Below are 20,752 nucleotides of genomic sequence, written 5' to 3'. Positions count from 1 at the left end.
TTACAGAGAAAAACCATAAAATTATATTACACTAAAATTTAACTACATTATCACTAAAATACTGTACGATGAAGTTTTGCAAAAGTATGTCACCATGATGGAGTACAGTCATGCAGTTTTTTTTCTTTTCTTTCTTTCTTTTTCTCTTTTTTTTTGGCTGAGGAAGATTTGCCCTGAGCTAACATCTGCTGCCAATTTTCCTCTTTTTGCTGAGGAAGCGTCACTCTGAGCTAACATCTTCCTCCATTTTGTCTGTGAGCTGCCACCATAGTATGGCCATTGATAGACGAGTGGTATAGGTCTGTGCCCGGGAAGGGAACCGAGGCCACCGAAGTGGAGAGCACCAAACTTAACCACTAGGCCACTGGGACTGGCCCTGCATTTTTCTTTCCATGAAATCAGATGGTGGATTCTCACAGACAATGATAGGAAACATCATTTTCATGGTTATGCAAGTTGGGAGGCTGACATGTATGCACCTAAAAGAGAAGGCATATACATATATTTCTTTTCCAAGATTTCTAACTCAGTATTTTCAAATTGAGTTACTAAATCCTAGCTATCATGGCCAACGGAAGCACGGGCTAGGCACAGGGGACACATGGTGAAATGGTCCCCTAGTGCCACCCTCACACATCTGTGTGGGTTGAGGGCACTGAGTATGATATTAACATACACTCCAACTGCACCATCATGAGTGCTTTAATAGGGAGGTACAGGGAGCACATAGGAGGGACAACTTAAACATTCGAGACTCAGGAAATGCTTCTAGAGCCACCTGCAGAGGCCTTGGGATGAGAGACCCAATGGCCAGGTCAAGGAACCGGAAGAAATTTAGTATGGCTGGAGAGTAAGTGCAACATGAGCAATGTGGCCAGAAATGAGCCTGGAGAGTTAAGGAGAGGTCATATCATGAAGGGCCTTGACAGCCAAATTATCGAGTTTAGGTTTGTCCTGAGAGCCACTGGGGGGCCAAGAAGAGCTTCATGCAGAGGAGTGAAGAGGAAAATGGAGACATCGCAAATGGCAATAAGGTCTCTAGGTAGGGCAACTGCCTCGGGACAGACTTTGGAGAAAATTGATGAGTTGAGCTTTGTACTTACTGAGTTTAAGGGATCTGTGGGGTATTTAAACATAGATGACCAGGAAGCAGAGGGCACCAGAGGGAACTGTGAGGGATCAGGTTTCTATCAATGGGATCACATTGGGAAAGCACGTAGAGTGAGAAGAAAGGAGGGCCAAGGGTAGAACTCTGGAAACATCAACATCTGAGGGATGGGAAAAGGAAACAAAGTAGTCTGAAGAGGAAACTGAGACTGCAGCCACAGAAGAGGAGGAACACTGGAAGAGTCTGTCCTCATGGACATCAAGAGGAGGTGGCATTTTAGGGTCACTAGTATCTAATGCATACTGCGGCGGCTGCGTGTTGCTGTCATGCTGAAAGCTATGCCATCGATATTTCAAACATGAGCAGGGTTCCAGACTAAGACAGGAAGAAGGAAGACTAGGAAGAAGGACCTGGCCACCCACTTCCAAAAAAACTGGCCATGAAAACTCTACGAATAGCAATGGAGCATTGTCTGATACAGCGCCGGAAGGTCAGAGGATGGCCCAAAAAGACTGGGCAGGGTTCCCTTTGCTGTATACAGGGTCGCTAGGAGTGGAATCCACTAGACAGCACTAACAACAAAGTATCTAGTGCTGCAGATAGCTAACATAAGGACTGGGAAGGACTCACTGGATTTAATGGCAGGCAGGTTACGGGCGGGAATAGGACCAGTGGTTGATGGGGGCAGACTTTAGTAAGCAGAGGAGGGTGAGTGGAGAGTAGTAAAGTAGAGATGGTGATTACACAAAATTCTTTCAGGAAGTTAAAGGGGAGGAAAGGGATAGAGTGGGGAAAGAGGGAAAATATGGTTGAAAGAATTGCATATTTGAGTTGTTTTATTTTTAGGTCAGTGAGATTGAATCATGTATAAATACAGATACAAGGAAGTGATAAAGAGATGAAGATACAGGAGAAGCAAAGAAATAGAAGATGAGCTAGATCACTGAGTAAGTAGACCCCCTGGAAGTCAGAATATGAGTGAGAGGATAAGGAGGAGAGAAGAAAAAGATGAAAGAAGAGGAAGAAGTCGTAGCTGAGGGAAGAGCCAGAGATGGGACAGAAGTTGATAAGTCTGCATTTTGTGTGGAAAAAGCTCTGAGAGTTTTCTTTGATGCTATCTTTTTCACGTGCAGTAGGAGAAGAGGTGATCCACAGAGAGACATAGGGGAGCAGATGTGCTCGGAGCACTGAGGAGAAAGTTACCTATCAGAAATTGCCTCTGGAAAATAGGAGAGAAAAAGCTCGATAGGGAACCCAGCATTGCCAGGCAACATTAAGAGCCAGTCAATTTATCCTGGTACCAATCTGTCTCATGTAGTTTTCTATCACAGTCTACAGTTGCCAGATATAGAAAGAGACAGCCAGACTGATCTTGAGGGACGACACCATGAAATGTAATATTTTGTGAAATAGTTTATGAGGCTTCTTCATGACCTGAGCAAAACATCCCTGCAAGAATATTCCAAATTGATTAAGTGACCCCAAGGAGAGTATATTTTTTCCCCAACATCCTGAGCCTAGGAAAGTGGGGGAGATGGGCCAGTGCATATAGCTATTCTAACTATTGGGAAGATACAGCTCCATTAATATGATAATCATTAATTAAATGATTTCTGGGTACACATATATCCCCACGTGACTGGTTAATATGATCAGTCACCCAAAAGTTGTATAATTTTTCAGAAGAGGCAAAATGAAATACCTAGAGCTACAAAGCTCACAAACAGACCTAGATCACACCAAAGACTGACACATTGTGAGTCCTGGATAAACGGTTGGCCACTCTCTGTCTCTGGAATCTCTCTCCTGCTTCTTTCCATTGAATTCTTAATTGAGGTTTCCTATGTTCCAGGTGCTGTGGTCCTAACCCCTCAGTGGGCTGCCAGTTGGGGAGGCAGGCATGAAAACAAATGTTTACCACCCAGGCCTCACGCCATAAGAGATGGAGCTAAAAGGCTGAGAACAGCAAAGGGGAGACCAGCGATTCATTCTGTCTGCTGGATTAGCACAAAATTATTTCAATCCCATGTACAAAACTCCATAAAATTTTGGTACTCTGTGACTCGGGGAAACATAGCTGAGAAAATACAGTGAAAACTGAGGTCCTTATTTTATTTAAAAACAATCCATGTTTTCTTTACAAACTTTATTCCTCTGTAGTTGGCGATGAACTGAATACCACGAAACTTCCCACCAAACCTCTTAGTTGCTTGGTTTACTCCTGAAAGGTATCTTTGAAAAGAAAATTGCCAAGCAAGTTGTTCCTGAAGACATTGGTTCTGTCCTGTTGAACTCTGACGTTTGGGCTGTTACAACAGTAAGTTCTACTCTGTGCCAATTTTTCAACTGGAGAACAGAAACCATGTCTTTGCTCCTGTTGCATCTGGTTGCTAGACTTTTCAACTGGGTTTTGGAACGGCCACGTTCAAGTCACTTCAGGAAAAAAAGCAATAATTCAAAAACGTCCTGAATCCTCTTCTATCTCAAGAGGAAAGGAGCGGAAGGGCAGCCAGGAGGAAGGGAGGGGGCAGAGCATTGTATGGAAAACAGGCAGTTAGCAGGAATCACATTTTAGTGCCAATTTTGTTACTAACTAGCTACACAAATTTAAGCCTTTCAGTTGCTCCTCTGTAAAAGGAGGATGCTAGGGCTAGATGATGCTCTGGCATTTGAAAGAGCTTATTTTCGTTAGGAATATTAGAGAATTTGGACTAGAGAGGTGGTATTAGTTACGGACCAAATCAACACTCACCAGCAGGAGTCAACTTGCCTGTCACTATGAAATTTTTAGTGAGTGAGGTCTTTACACTCATACTCAAAGTAATGACCTGGTAATCATTTTAGTAGATTCTCAATGAACTGTTAACTATGAACTGTTAACTATGAACTGTTAACTACTCCATTGGTGTACCAATAAAGCAAGAAGTACTGTGAGAGTAAGTTCTGTGCTCTATATTTGTATCTTTCCATCCATAATTCTGAATGGAAATCTGCATATCCAAATAAATATTTCTGTATCCATTTTACCAGGATTATCATTAAACATTTACAGCGTTTTAAGAAGTCCTGTTTTGATTTGCACGAGCAGAGGAGAAGATGTAATAAGGAATCATAGAATCTTGAAGCTGATGTTATTTTTGAGAACATGCAATTTGATCCCTTATAAAAACTCTCGAACATGCGAACAGCGATAACTTAAGAATGTTCTTAGCAGGATTGTGTGTGATAGCAAAAAATTAGAAGCAACTTTAATGCACATCAATTGGAGAACGGACAAATAAATTGCAGCATATTTACATAATGAAATGTTACATAGCAGTCAGGTGAATGAATTAGAGCCACATATATCGATATAAATAAATCTCAAAAACCTGATATTGAATGAGAAAGCAAGCTGCCAAAGGGTATATACAGATAGACACCTTTTATATAAAGCTAAAAACATGAAAAAAGAATAAATACAAGTGTTAAAAAATTATAAAGACATGCATAGGAATGTGGTGATAAATGTCAAACTTAGGATGGTGATTATCTGAGGAGAGCAAGGAAGAAGGTATGAAATTTGAAGAAAAGAAACCAGAATCTGGAGAGATTAATCAACTTGTTCAAGGACACAAAACAGGCTAGAAGTTAGTAGCTTGAGCTCATTGCTTTTCACTACAAAATCCTACCTCCCAAATGGAGAGCTTCTGAGACTGTCTTTGTTTATTTGTTAATATGTCTTTCAGACACAAAATGACAGTCACAGGGAATTTAACATTATAAAGGACCTTAAAAGGTCAATTCCTTATTTAATTTTCAACTTTTCCTAACATGTCTGCTAAACGATGATCCAGCCTTTGTTAAAAACAAAACATAGCAAGAGGGAAAATAAGCCTCTCCAGGTAACTCATTCCTAACCTCAAGAAGACATTTCAGGACATCCTTGGAGAAAACCCCCTCCAAACCAAACACTGTAACTTCTGAAAAATCCAGAGTTAAGTGCCAGCCTCATTTGCCTTCTTTAGCTCTGCTGAGCTTAGCTTTCAATGTGGGTTGACTCATTCAGCAAAGATTTACCACGTGCCAGGCACCTTGCTAGGTGCTAGGGCATAGCAGAAAATAAGGCAGAATCTTGTGGTCCACGGTATAAAATGAATCAGAAACAGTGAAGGAGCATTGTTCTGTGCCATCTGCTCCTTGACCCTACTCTAAGAGATGAATAAAGCTAATGGGGTCCTTTATGATAGAGGCCTTTCACAGCTGCAGTAACCCCGCCTTGAGAAAGATGTTTGCTTAACGTCATCTGAGACTGGGAAAGAAGATTAAGATATCAGAGCCAGACTGTATTTGTGAGGACTATTTGGGCTGCCCCTGTAGAAACCCAACCTGAGCTTGTAGGGGTTCAGAATATGTCACCCTAAAATATGCCAGTTTGGCATCTTGATGATTTTGAATTAAAGATACTCAGAAACAGCTGGTCCAAGAAAGCCACTTTGACCCTCCTTTGTCCCCATGAAAGCAGGAGATAAATCTCCATGTGAAAGTCATCCTCCCTGTCCTGGGAGGGTAGAAGGCGTCCTTATCACCACAGAGAGGGAATTTAGTGTCGAGAAGAATGTATAAACAAACCTTATGACTTCTTCACCAATTTACTACCACAAGCCCAAACTCCTTTGTCTCGTCAATTTTTCAAAAATTTATAGTTTCTTTGTCTAAAAGGTATAAAAGCTTCCTGCTTTGGTCACTTCTTTGAGTCTCTTATTTTTATGGGGCTTCAATACATATGAAATTAAATTTGTTTTTCTCCTATTAATCTGTCTTATGTCAATTTAATTATTAGACCAGTCAAAGAACTCAGAAAGGAAGAAAGGAAAATTCTTCTGCCCCTACAAGTCACCTTAAATACACCACACAGGAACGGAATTGACGCTTGGGAGTAGCAGACATAGGCACCCAAACACTTGCTGAGGCTCCCTCTACATCTCTGCTCCTCTCCTCCAGGCTGCTTTTACTCTCTCTCTCTCCAGCCTAGGATCTTCAGCTGCTCTGGCCCACATGGTAGGAAACAGCCACATAGCTTCCGAGTTTTGCAGCACATAGTCCAGGCACTCGGGCCCAATCTCCCAGTGTCGAAAACCTAAATCCCAAGAAAGGAAATCACTGGCCAAGCTTGAATCAGCCACCCATTCCCTGCACTAGTAATCCAGTGAATGTGGCATACTATGAATGATGGGCCTAGTGTTGGTTGGGCATCTGACAATGGACCAAATGAAGGGCTCCATTATAATATGGTAGTTTTTGCTACAACTCTGTAGATGGCGTGGGAGAGGAGGAGAAGCCCCTAAAAGAAATGGAGGCAGAGGAGGGCACCCCGAAGAAGGGCGAGTGGTGGGCTAAAGCAATAGGATTATTGTTTACATGTGCTCAAAACATATTTGGAGGACAAATGCATTCAATTTACTGCTATATTTTTTAAAATCCATGTTGATTGGATTGACTCTGTAGCAAAGCTTGGCCAGTGAACATTATTCAGTTTCAGAAGATTTTAAGCAACTCTGACATCTATCATTCCTAACCAACATACAAGGTCCCTGCCCTTGGAAAGTTATCATATTTTTTTGAGAAAGGTAGACAAGAGGTAAATTAAAAGAATGATTACAGATCAGAATAAGTGCCATGAAGTAAACTTTAAGAAATAATAAAACAGGTGCTGGGAAAGAAAACATCAGAGGATATGATATCTACCATACATGGGATGTTGAAGGAAAGTGATATTTAAGCTGTAGCCTGAGGGATAAGGAAAAGCCAGCAATGGAAACAGCCAAGGAAAACATGTTCCCGGAAAAGAGAACAGCTAACTCAAAGGCCCTAAGATGGGAAAATTACATAAAAGGAAGATGGGATATGGCGGCATCCAGATGTGGGCAGAGGGAGCACGTGTTCATTTGATTAAAATATAGTTGCCACCCTCATCAAAATCAGAGGAAGTAACTCAAATGAGTGACTTTTTAAAGCAAAGCAATTTTGTTTTCCTGAGTATATGATTGGCAGTAAGCATACAGTCCTTCCATGTGACAGTTCAGGTGTACAATGATCCCCTCGGAGAAAACAGAATTTCAATACAGCAACATAACAATCAGGATGAATAGCCTGATTCTGGAGGGAAAGAATACACTTTCTCATCAGAGAGGCTCAAGAGAAATTAGGCAAACCCAGTCTAGGAGCAAAACTTTATATGCTACAAAGTGTGCTTAGTTTGAAAAAAGCAAGATGAGATCTCCTAAGAAATACCAAAGCATGGAGGCCAGTTTGCTTGTGAAGTCCTGAATCGTCTGAGAAAAAGCAATAAGGTGGCTTTACTTTGCTGGAAATCAGAAGCTTGTACCTACTACTTCTCACTTTCACACAAACACAGGAGGGTTAAAATATAACCCGAGCTTACTGATGTTTACTGTGCTTTAGCAAAAGAAAAAATTAAAAGTAGCCATCTGTTTTGGCTATCTTGCCATTGATAATAACATGTGGGATCTGAATAGAACTCTGACCTACAGAAAGTTCACATCACTGACCAAAAAGAAGATAGGCCAACTATGTTCAGGATCAGAGTCCTATAGAGCCTAGATTGGTGACAATAAATTTTGAAAAGGTGGGACTATAGCTACATGATTCTTTCATATGCTAGCTATGATAATTCATTGCTAAATAGTCGACCCTAGATGCTAATGCTGAATCCTGAACTAAATTCAGATATCATTAGTTATTTAGTGTAAATCAGAAAGAAACAAGTAGAAATAAAAAAAAAAGTCTAGTTAGAGGTATGAAACAAAAGTCAAGTTTCTGTTTAAGAAAAATGTAAAAATATTAACAATTAATAGCTAAAAAATTATTGGTTCTGCCAAATCAATCTTGAGAGAGAATAACAAAGTTGGAGGCATCATGCTCCCTGACTTCAAACTATATAACAAAGCTACAGTAATTAAAACAGTATGGTATTGGAATAAAAACAGACACATAGCTCAATGGAACAGAATAGAGAGCCTCAAAATAAATCCACACATATACGGTCAATTAATTTACAACAAAGGAGTCAAGAATATACAATGAGGAAAGGACAGTCTCTTCATTAAATGACGTTAGGAAAATTAGACAGCCACATGCAAAAGAATGAAACTGGACTACTATATTACATAATAAACAAAAATTAACTTAAAATGGATTAAAGACTTGAACAAAAGACCTGAAACCATAAACCTCCCAGAACTAAACATAGGCAGCAACTCCTTGACATAGGTCTTAGTGATGATGTTTTTAACCTGACAACAAAAGCAAATCCAACAAAAGCAAAAATAAACAACTCGGACTACATCAAATTAAAAAGATTCTGGAGCAAAGGAAACCAACAACAAAATGAAAAGGCAACCTACTGAATGGGAGAAAATATTTGCAAATCATGTATCTGAAAAGGGGCTAATATCCAGAATACACAAACAATTCATACAACACAATAGCAAAAAACCTCAAACAATTCAATTAAAAAATGGGTAGAAGGGGCCGGCCTGGTGGCTTAGTGGTTCTGTTCCCACGTTCCACTGTACTGCTCGTCAAGCCACACTGTGGTGGCATCCCACGTAAAACAGAGGAAGACTACTCAAGCAAAAAGAGGAAGATTGGCAACAAATGTTAAGTCAGGGCCAATCTTCCTCATGAAAAAAAAAATGGGTAGAAGATTTGAATAGATATTTTTCAAAAGAAGACACAGATGAACAAGAGGTACATGAAAAGATGCTCTACATCATTAATCATCAGGGAAATGCAAATCAAAACCACAATGAGATATCACCTCACACCTGTTAGAATGGCTATTATCAAAAAGACTAGAGGCGCTGGCTCCAGGGTCAAGTGGTTAAGTTTGTGTGCTCTGCTTCAGTGGCCCCAGGTTTCACTGGTTTGGATCCTGGGCATGCACAGGGCACCGCTCATTGAGCCATGCTCAGGTGGCATCCCATATAGCACAACCAGAAGGACCTACAACTAGAAATGTACAACTATGCACTGGGGGGGCTTTGGAGAGAAGAGGAAAAAGATTCACAACAGATGTTAGCTCAGGTGCCAATATTAAAAAAAAAAAAAAGACTAGAAACAACAAGTGTTGGCAAGGATGTAGAGAAAAAGGAACCTGGTGCACTGTTGGTTGGAATGTAAATTGGTGGAGCCACTATGGAAAACAGTACGGAGGTTCCTCAAAAAATAAACATAGAACTACCATATGACCCAGCAATTCCACTTCTGGGAATATATCAGAAGAAAACAAAAACTCTAACTCAAAAGATATACGCACCCCCATGTTCACTGCAGCATTATTTACAACAGTCAAGATATGGAAACAACCTAAGTGTCCATTGATGGATGAATGGATAAAGAACCTGTCGTATACATACATAATGGAACAATATTCAGTGATAAAGAACAAAACCTTGCCATTTTCAACAACATGGATGGATCCTGACAGCATTATGAGAAGTGAAATGAGTCAGACAGAGACAGACAAATACTGCGTGATCTCTCTTACATGTAGAATCTAAAACAAAAATACATTAAAAAACACACACACACACACACAGGGGCTGGCCCGGTGGCACAGTAGTTAAGTTCACATGCTCCACTTTGGTGGCCTGGGGTTTGCAGATTTGCATCCCAGGTATGGACCTACACACTACTCATCAAGCCACGCTGTGGCAGCATCCCACATACAAAAGAGAAGAAGACTGTCACAGATGTTAGCTCAGGGACAATCTTCCTTACCAAAAAAAACAAAAATAATACCACAAACAAACAAGCTCATAGATACAGAGAATAGATTGGTGGTTGCCAGAGGTATGGGGTTAGGGGTAGGAGAAATGGGTGAACTGTTTTATTTTTTGGGTTTTTTAGTTTAAATAAATTGATTTATTTAGAAAATTATGAGTCGTGAATAAAAATGCTCGGAAGTTGTTTATATAGATTTTCATAATGCAGGATAAATCCAGGGAACAACGTTACTTTGGAATAGTTGAGTCTAAACTTAATTCTGGAAAATCTCAAGAAAAAAATAACATAGGCTATTCAGTGGGATCTGTTTGATTTTCACTACTTCGTATATTTAAAAATATGTGTATGTAACTCTCCATTACTTGATAGGAGATTTTATTAGATATGTGTATTTTTAACACAGGTTTCATAGAAGACTAGAATACAACCTATTTTAAAAGAAATATAGAGTAAATGTTATGGTTCAGAGGAGAGTGACCTAGATGGTCTTTTCATGAAATGGTTAAAAAATCTGACCTTTCATTCACCATGAAAATGGTCGGCCATGCTATGGAAGAAGGTGAGCCCCATACGGTGCCAGGATACAACGAGGACAAGTGGAAGAAGTCAAGGAGGTGAGTTCTGGCTTAATATATGGAGCCTTCCAAGGAGGTAGCTGTGAGGTTGAGTGGACGCCTCGGGGAGCAGTGGATTCTTTGTCCCCAGAAATATTCAAACACGGTCTATGTAGTCATTCGGCTGGATGTCGGAAAACCAAGTGAAGCATTATGTACCCACCCGTACAACAATACTACCGAGCACCACCAAATACATGTTCCACGCTGTGGAATGGGGACACGGAAGTAACTGAGATGGACCCATGGAACTTGTAAAACAGTAATGGATGCTGACAATAAACAGATAATTAAATCAACAGATAACTAAACAAGGCAATTGCTGATTATGATCATTTCTCTGACGGAAATAAATAAGGTGGGGGGAGGCTGACTGTGGGGGTGATCTAAGTAGGTGACATCTGAGCTAAGCCCTGACAGGTGAGAGCTGGGAGAGCATCCCAGCTTCTGAAGCTGTGAGAGCGCTGACTTGGCAAAGGGCTTGGTTTGGTGGAAGAAGAGACAGAAGCCGGGAGCACCGTGAGGGAACAGAGGATGAGGCCACGGAGGCAGGCAGCGGCTCCATCCCACATAGCTTGGTGGGCCCGAGGAAGTTTTTCTTAAAGGGAATGAGATATCACTGAAAAGTTTTAAACAGAGGAGTGATGTAATTGGATTTATATTTTCAATAATGTATATTTTCAATAAAAATAAGTGGTGTATAAGATGACCTTCAAATCCTTTTCTGAAGCTGAGATTCTGATTCTTGTTATGATAGGGTCTTAACCCTGTCTTATTGGACAAACAAAACACTTAAGTACCAGACCTTTTGGCATTTATTCTACTTAGCAGTCAGATTCCACCTGGAAGAGCACCAAATTTCAAATCTCAATAGTAGCTGAGAAAAAAACGACCCATTCTTGTGATTTATCCTGAATTGGCCCTCTTCATTATGGCATCTTTCCCACAGACATGTCTGTTGTGCTCTGATCTGGTGCTCTGTGCCTGCCAACCCTGCCCCTACCCCTAAGCCACTCCTTCACCGCTCCTATCTGGTCAGCAATTGCATCCCTGACAACTGATTGGGCTCTTTCTCCTGGTCCTGACTCATTATTTTGCCTCATAATGGAGGGCCTGTCTCCGTTCTGTCATAATGGATTGGCCTTTTGTACCAACGCCTTGGCCTTGACTCAAGACCATTTTCTCCCTTACAATCCATGAGACTACAGTCTCCTTGAGAACAGGGATCATATCTGATTCTCTATTAGATCTCTCTCTTCACCACAGTGTTTGGCACCTCTGATTATTAAGTTTTCAAAAAACAGTACTGAATGAACCTATACCCTGACGTTGGAGGCAGCCTGTATGGACATGAGATCCTCCTGGACGCCGACTACACTCTCTGCACTCAATCCTATCATTCTCCTTCCAACTTCTACACTGTGAAACGCGATGGCTCTGAGCCAGTTACAGTCTCCCAACATTTTAACCAGAGCTGGAACTGAGCCTTTATTTTTTTTCTCTTAATCAGTCAAGGCACAAGCTTAGGATTACTTTCCTGAATTGTGGCTGAGTCTCAATTGTGGTAACTCAGAAAAAGCAAGTCTGCAGATACTCTGCGTCACGTCCAGGACAAAAAGAGCTCACATTCGTTGGGCACTACTGCTTGCCAGGCACCATGCTCTATGCTTTACAGGCCTTGTCCTCTTTAATCCTCACTGCAACCCTATGTGGAAAACATTATCCCCATTTTACAGATGAGGAAACTGAGGTTTAGAGAGGCTAAGGAATTTGCCCAGGATCACAGAGCTAACAAACAGATCTGATATTTTCAAGACTCCTCTGAATATAAAATTTGTACTCTTAGCAACTGGGAAAAAAATTTACAAAATAAAAGTCATAATAATATAGCCACATACTGAAAATTAGCACAAAGAAATGCCTATTTTAATTGATGATGATATTGAAAAATGAATGTTATTATGGAACTCTGTACAACTGGATAGATTTCAGTTTCTCTGTCACACATTTTTCCTCTTCACTTACAAAAACATCTTGCCTATTCATAATCTTTACTAGCCTATCAGGGCATATTTAAGGGTTTTTTTTTTTGGTAATTCTAAAGCATTTTATTTTAATAGAAGAAACCCAAGAAAACTAGCAAGGCACAGAACATAGTCCATATCTTACTAGATTTTAAAGGCCTCAAATAAAATGTATGAAAAGAACCTAAGAGTTCTCATACACAACTGCAATGTGTATGCAATCAAAACCATTCAGAGTTTTAAAATCTGCTCGACTTACAGAGGGTTTCAGGAGCCAAAACCAACTCATCTTCCAAAGTTCTTCGAGTGATCATTCCAAAGTATCCAAGATTTTCCAATTTTTAACTTCACATCAAAGCACACATTCAACACTTTCTGATTTATAAAGAGACCACCCTTTAAAAATGCCTGATGCGCCTGATGTCATTTGAAACACATATAAAATCTATATGTACCTGTCTATCTAGAAAGCTACAGCATTACAACCCAGGGCACCAGCCTGGGAGAAGGCTAGACTCCAGATGGAAGTCTTATTGAAGAAGAACTAAACTTTTCTTCAGTAAAATACTTGCCTAAGGAATACTCGCTATCTAAAGGAATACTCACTGTTTCTACTCACTGTCATGAGTAGATTATGAAATATTATACAATTCATTTAAGATATATCAAAATCAGATAAAGTACTTCTGGTAAATTACAGATAAAAATTAAGAGAATAAATGGTAAATGTTTTACTAGCCTATCTTAACTGAGGAAAATAATTTCCCAACTTGGAAAAATTATGAATTCAATTAAGAATCCAACTTGCAGAAGAGGTTACATATCTATGAACCAGTGAATAGCTTAGATTTACCAAGTCAGTGATTTTAAAATGTCTGTACTGACACTCTGGCATTTTTTATATATTTATATCTTATCCAGTTTTTTGGTTAGGAGGCACTTTGAGAGCTCATGAGGAGTAGGAAAACCTTGGGATGGGTCACACTTTGACAACTCTTAGCTTTGTGTTTTTGGACAAGTCACTCTGAGACTGTATTCCAGGGGGTAACACTATTCACCTTTTCCCCTCACAGAAGCAATGTGTAGAGTAGAGGCATGAACTTTGGGGTCAAATCCTAGATTTCCCTCTGCAGCTTGGCACAGGTGAGGCCTTCGATAAGTTCCTTGTCTGCCTGAGCCCCAGTTTCCTCATCCGTAAACTTAGAACATCACACCTGGTAAGACATCGCTAGGATTAGAGAAAATAAATATATGTAAACACTTGGCATTTATTAAGCTTTCAATAAATGGTAGCTATCGCTGCTTGTGGACACATTTTGCAAACTGCCTTATATATATATGTAAGGTATTATTATATGACTTGACTCTCTCCAGAGACCATGTAGTTTCTTACTGACATGACTAAATCATAACATTTCTCCATTAGTCTGTATATACAAATATATTTTCTTTTATGTATTGGAGCCTTATTGTGATCCTTTTCTTGTGAAATTTGTTATGACACTATGATATTAGCAAACCTCCCAATGACGAGATCTCTTTGTTTCCTCCTCTTGGTTGCATTCCAGTCTGTATCTGCAGTGAGTTTTCAATCTATTCATTCATTCCTTTATTTACTCATTCAACAAACGTCTACTGAAGGCTTACTACATGGCAAGATCTGTGCTAGGAGTTGTACTGCAGGAGGAATCAGCCTATATATTTTATCACAGATGGTTTCATCAAATATCATGTTACTGGGATAAATTATTGCAGGAATACAGAAAACTTCAAAGATATTTAGTTTATGTAAACTGTAATGGGAATTAAGAGTAAGTTTTTACAGTATGTTACATATTCTCTAGAAAATAATTGTATGCAAACTCTTTTCCCAAGGATTACTATATAAATTAAATAAATCCAAAGTGTCTATGAGGATAAAGCAAGGAAAAGGATTTAAGAATGGAAATAACTTTAAAATGATATTTGTGGTATTTAAAATGAATTTGATCACTCAACATTGAAGTATCTTTCAGAGTAGATTCCCATGGGCTTTATAGCTAGAATAATCTAAAAATAGGCCACAATTGGAAATAATCAAGAAATTGTTCTTCTGTTTTTATTTTATTTTCCCAAATGGTCATAAGCCATAGTCTATTTCCGCTAATGGAAAACAACTGAATTTCACAACACCTATGCGTATATATTTCTATGATGCTCTAAAACATTTCCTTTGTTTCCTTCATTATAAACATAAACCATTTTAACAGTAATTGAGTGCCTCCAAAGTGCTGCAATCGCAAAGATGACGAAAGTGCAAGATAAGCACAGCAGGGATCAGGAAACTACCGCTTGTGGACCAAATCCGGCCCACCACTTGTTTTTGCAAATAAAGTTTTATTGGAACAAAGCCTGGTCCATTTGTTTACATATAATCTAGGGCTGCTTTTGTGATACATTGGCAAAGTTAAGTAGTTGTGACAGAGACGGTATAGCCTATAAAACCTAAAATATTGTCTAACTTTTCCTTTATAGAAAAGGGTTGCCAAGCCTGCTTTAGAGTAAAGGAATTAAAGAATTTCTACACCAATTTTGAGTACCAACACGAAAATTAAGAAGGAATTAAAAGAGAGAGTTTGCTGTACATTTAGCTCCTTTTAGGCTTGTACCTAATACTTAGTGGACACACCAGAGGTAGGATAAATGCTACACATTAGAGTAGACAAATTCCCTACAAGCAGTCCTTGCTGGGCTAATGGGCCACTGCTGCTTCCCTCTGAGATAACAAAAATTCCAAGTGTTGCCCCAAGCCACCAAGCAAATGTTCACTAGCACTGAACAATCATCCTTTCTTTTAGGAGCTGGGGATTTCAGTTCGTATCTAACTTTTGTTGTTGTTGGAAATATTCTGACTTTGTAGATCTCTATAAACACCACAGCTTATTTAATAGAAAATGACCATTACAATTAAAATAGGAAAAAAGTCAAGATGTTACCTGCATGTTGTTCTTCAATCGAGACTTGTAAATACATGAAGAGGAGCAGCCCTGCTACTCCAAATATCAGCACCGAGAGGAAGACTTGTTTGGGGTTCATGACCATTTCAGATGGCTGCATTTCTCCTCGTTTCTGAAGACCACATGATTTGTTTTTCCAGAAAGCTTCAATCCTTTCTTGTTCTCTTAAGGGCTCCTTCCATGAAGGTTACCTAGAATTTTTAAAAAATCCACATTTTACCTTGCAAATGGCATTTCCTCCCAAATATGGGATAAATATGCAGGCTGTCAACAATATGGAAGTCTTCCATGAACTGTAACACTCTGAAGACGAGAAGAAACTACAGAAGATGTCTCTAGAGGGGCAATTTTCTGTTGTCTACCTTTATCTTATCTAAGGAATGGATTACCCTACAGTTACTAAGTAACACCCTAACATTTAATTAGGTGATGGTATTGCCAGACTTAAACCCTCCTACACTGTAAAGAGTAAATTAGGGTTCAGGTTACCTTAAAATGATTGTGAGGAGAGAGACGACTAACAGACGGATTGCTGAAGAAGGAGTTTTGAAAAACATGTTCATGGAATAAAGGAAAAAAATCACTTTATGGCTTAAAAATATATAAAGTTCAAAAATAGAGAGTTCAATGTATCATTTCCCTCTCATGTAAAAGTAGTAGATTTCTCCACCTTAAAGGGTACGTTTAAAATCCCTCAGAGGCATAAAGGGATACATATTAAAAGGTCAGAGTTCAAGGGCGCTCTCACAATAACATAGGAGTACAGAATCTCCCTCAGATTACAGAAATCTACCTCAGTAATCAAAGGTTACTTTATTTACAGAAATACTGAAATGACTGTTTTAGGACAAACTCATTTGTTGTAATCTTAACCTTTTGTTTTTAAAGCCATATCCACTTTTGAGAATCTAATGAAAATATAAACATATCCTTAGGAAAATATAAACACACACAAAATCTTGCATAAAATATCAGTATATTAATGTACACTCACTGAGACCCAAGTTAAGAAGCCCTGCTCCTCATGAACTGCCACGCAAATATGAGCTCACAGAGTTAGCAGCCCGGCTAATGAGGCCAAGGTCATGGCTTTTTATCTAAAGCTAGCCTAAGACCTTGGCTCTGCTCCTTGGCCGCAGACCACTCCCCCTTTTTGGATGAAATGAATACATGGTTCCACCAGGTGAGGACATCACACACACTGCTGTGTCTAAAAATTCTCTCTTTTTTGCCCCCTCCATATATGCCTCAAAAACTTCTGGGAGAATATTGATTTAGCCTTTTTAAGAGGCATTTGGTGAAGTGCCAGGTAACAGTTAAAAACTGCTGTGGGAAATCGCTAGGCTGGTTAAAGGATAATATTTAGCTATTCTTGGCAAAACCAATTTTCATACAAATGTTGGGCCTCAAAGGTCACCTACAAATTCAGAATTAGAAGTGAATGTACTAGAGTGATCTCCTGAGTAGAAAAAAGAAAACGACCAAATAGTTAACAGTGTTGATGCAGAACAACACCAAAAAGGCATGTTATAGATATGCTTTTTTTATCTTTTATTTTAATTATTACCAGAAGGGGCCAGAGTAAGAACAGTGGTTGTCAGCATGACCTGCGGAGCCTTCTCGAATCCACTTCTCTGAGTCCCCTGAGAAAGGGGCAGCGGTTAACATTTTCCCCAGTGCTTCTGAGGATTTCGAGCATTTTCTTGACTGGTAGTCAAGGAAGTTTTTGAACAAGTAGAAGAACTGAGAGGATTACTATACCGCTTATTAATGGGTGACACTTTGCTCCTCTATGGATTCAAAACTAAAATATGGGCTTTCCAAACACACGCAACAAAGAACAGTTCCCGAGAGGTTTGCAATTTGAGGTATTCCAAGATTAACTTCCTCAAGGAAAGCTACAAAGAGAAGCCAGTCGTCTCCTCTCTTGACGCCGCAGTTAAACAATGAGCACACATAATTCCTGGACACACAAGAAGATCCAGATAGGAGGAAAGCAGTCGAACGAAATCTACTACTAACAAAGAAATAGTTGTTTACCAGAAGAAAGAGACTTCTACAATCTGTCTACATAATTAAAACTTATCTCAGAAGAAAGAGGATAGAAGAAAACACATAAATCAGAACAAAGCCACAAACCTGTGGGAATGGTGGGTGTGAGAGCCAAAAGAAGTCCTCCTTGGGGGTTTGCAGAGGAAAATTATTACCTGTGATGCTGGAAAAAGATTAAGAATTTGCCCTTCCTTTCTTCAGGAGATGTTGCTCTGGCATATCCTCCTGGGTAAGAAGTCAGTAGAAAACCCATAATTGTTATTATGGCAGATGTGAGTAGGATTGAGTGATTAAAGCCACAAGGCAGAAAGGCAATCTGGTGTAAAATGGAGAGACGTTTGATTTTCTCCCATCTCAGTCCATTAACCCAACGCTGGCAGTAGGAAATGGCTCTCATTAAACAAAGGTGAGGCCAGGGGAGCAGCAGTGTTGCTTTAAGCAAACCTGAAGGTCAGTCATGATGGGAAAACACACCTATTTGGAGATCATACATCTACCTCCACGCCTGCGGACAAAGTGCAGACTACTGGAGATTGAAATTACTTGGAATAATGCTATTTTACGTACAAGCATTATAAAACGCTTCCACGGTCAAAGGCTTCCTGTATTTTGTACAGCTCCTTCCTCTTCCTGCTCATAAACACAGTACCTTGAACCTAACAGGTACTCAACAGTGTGTGGCATTGAACTGAATCTAGAGCACCAGTAGCAAAATACAGATAATTAATTCTCCAGTTGTACTTGTAAATCCTTAGTCCTAACCTCCAAATGGAGGAATATGGACTATTAAAATACTGAAAGAGAGGTCTACATGACATTCTTAAAAAATATATATTTATTGTTATTTGCACATCCTATAGATTTACCCCTAACAATTATGAAAAGAATTGTAAACATAATTGTTTCATTTCATTCTCTCTTTTCCAACAATTTAAAAATTATTCTTTTAAGATGTTCAACATCACTAATCACTAAAGAAATGCAAATCATAACCACAATGAGATATCACCTACACCTGTTAGAATGGCTAGCACCAAAAAGACTTGAGATAACAAATGCTGGTGAGGATGTGGAGAAAAAGGAACCCTTGTGCACTGTCGGTGGCACTGTAAACGGATGCAGCCACTACAGAAAACAGTATGGAGGTTCCTCAAAAAATTAAAAACAGAACTACCATATGATCTAGCAATTCCATTTCTGAGAATATATCCAAAGGAAACAAGCACTATGTTGAAGAGATATCTGTACCCCGTGTTCACAGAAGCATTATTCACAGTAGCCAAGACATGGAAACAATCTAAGTGTCCACTGATAAATGAATAGATAAAGAAGATTATATACATACAATGGAATATCATTCAGTCATAAAAAAGGAGGATATCCTGCCATTGAGGACAACCTGGATGGACCTTGAGGGCATTATGCTAAATGAAATAAGTCAGACAGACAAAGACAAATACTGTATGATCTCACTCATATGCAGAATCTAAAAAGAAAAACAAAACAAGCTCATAGAAAAAGAGATCAGATTTGGGGTTATCAGAGGCAGCGGGGGGGGGGGGCAGACGGCTGAGGTGGGGAGGGGAAATTGGAGGAAGGGGGTCAAAAGGTACAAACTGTCAGTTATAAGAGAAATAAGTATTAGGGATGTAATGTACAACATGAAGACTATACTTAACACTGCTGTACGGTGTATACGAAAGTTGTTCAGAGAGTAAATCCTAAGAGTTCTCATCACAAGGAAAAAATTTTTTTCTTCTTTTTTTTGTGTCTATATGAGCTGATGGATGTTAACTAAACTTACTGTGGTAATCATTTCACAATATATGTAAGTCAAATAATTATGCCATAGACCTTAAATTTATACAGTGCTGTATGTCAATTACATCTCAATAAACCTGGAAAAAAATCCTTTGAAATAACCTTGGTTACCAACAGCAGCATTTTGGGACTTGAGTATAGTGATAAATTTCTACATAGAGGCAATTTATTTATGAGGAAATTATGAGTTGCCCAGTTTGGCAGAAGTATAGGATTTTAGGGAGGGAGTTATGGAATTTTAGAAAGGTCAGTTTGGACTAAATTATGCAGTTTGGTGAAGAACCACCTCAGAGCCAGGGGACCACCTGTCAGCCTCAATCTTAGCAGGACCTCAGCAGTCCTTGCCTTCTGCCTCTCCGACAGCTGCAGTACCATTCTCTGCGTCTTTCCCACCCTCTGAGCAAATAAGAGACCATCAGGGACGACAAACTTTCTCAATTTACTACCAGCCCCTCACAAAGTTGGCTATCATCTGTCTCCATCCATACTTTTTTGCCTCTCTCTCTGAAGAACAAGAGTCTTCACTCTTTCCTCCATCTCCTCCAGGCTCCTGTGAAACTCAACTCCATCAATACCGCCCCAGCATGGGTCTTATCCTGAACCCCTTTACCCAGTGATTTCTTCCTCTGTAAGCCCTCCAGTGATTGCCCCATTGCTGTCGTTCCCAGACAAGCTCGAAGACAGAGTACTCGCCCTTACTGCCTCAGGCATCTATCTCCCAGCCATTTTTCAACCCACAGCTGCCCAGGTGGCAGGAGAAGATGTGACGAGGCTCAGAAGTTGTGTATGGATTGAAAACGTAATTCTCTGGAGTTTTGTTTTGTTTTGTTGCTAATCTAGTTTCCTCTTTGGTGAATTTCCTGTTTACATTTCTTCCCCATTTTTCTTATTGATTTGTAGTTCTTTTCCCATTTTGGATGGTAATTCCTTGGCAGTTATAAGCATTACAAAAATCTTCCTGTCTTGTGACTTTTTCTTTCCTTCTTCCCTCCCTCCCTTGCTTCCTTCCTTTGCTGGTGGTGTGGCTGTCTTATTATGCAGAAGCTTTAAATCAATTTTTGTCATTCTTTTCCTTATTGATTTATCAGAGTCTTTAAAGAAAACGTGATGTATTCAAACTCATGAAATTGTGGAGAGTTTAGTAAAGGGACAATTTACAAAGATATGATCAGGGGCCGGCCCGGTGGCGCAGCAGTTAAGTTCGCATGTTCTGCTTCTCAGCGGCCCGGGGTTCTCGGTTAGGATCCTGGGTGTGGACATGGCACTGCTTGGAAAAGCCATGCTGTGGTAGGCGTCCCACATATAGAGTGAAGGAAGATGGGCATGGATGTTAGCTCAGGGCCAGTC

The 20,752-nt window shown here is 39.6% G+C and overlaps 1 protein-coding gene across 6 annotated transcripts in view; it reads right to left on the bottom strand.

Moving 5' to 3' along the window:
• Window positions 1-20,752, bottom strand: part of CHST9 (carbohydrate sulfotransferase 9) — a 251,903-nt gene that overhangs the window by 196,209 nt on the left and 34,942 nt on the right. For 3 of the 6 annotated variants that reach the window (XM_070513269.1, XM_070513272.1, XM_044774524.2), the window contains exon 2: window positions 15,512-15,723. In XM_070513269.1, the coding sequence (XP_070369370.1) occupies window positions 15,512-15,632 (121 nt within the window). In that variant the 5' untranslated portion in view covers window positions 15,633-15,723. Of the gene's footprint in view, window positions 1-15,511; window positions 15,724-16,526; window positions 16,603-17,671; window positions 18,038-20,752 lie in introns of those variants that run through there. The other 3 variants (XM_044774523.2, XM_070513271.1, XM_070513270.1) reach the window with 3 other exon arrangements.

The sequence above is a fragment of the Equus asinus genome, chromosome 7, assembly GCF_041296235.1.
Source record: "Equus asinus isolate D_3611 breed Donkey chromosome 7, EquAss-T2T_v2, whole genome shotgun sequence".
NCBI lineage: Eukaryota > Metazoa > Chordata > Mammalia > Perissodactyla > Equidae > Equus > Equus asinus.
Note: the sequence above shows the minus strand (reverse complement) of the source record. Positions and strands in the feature narration are given on the sequence as shown.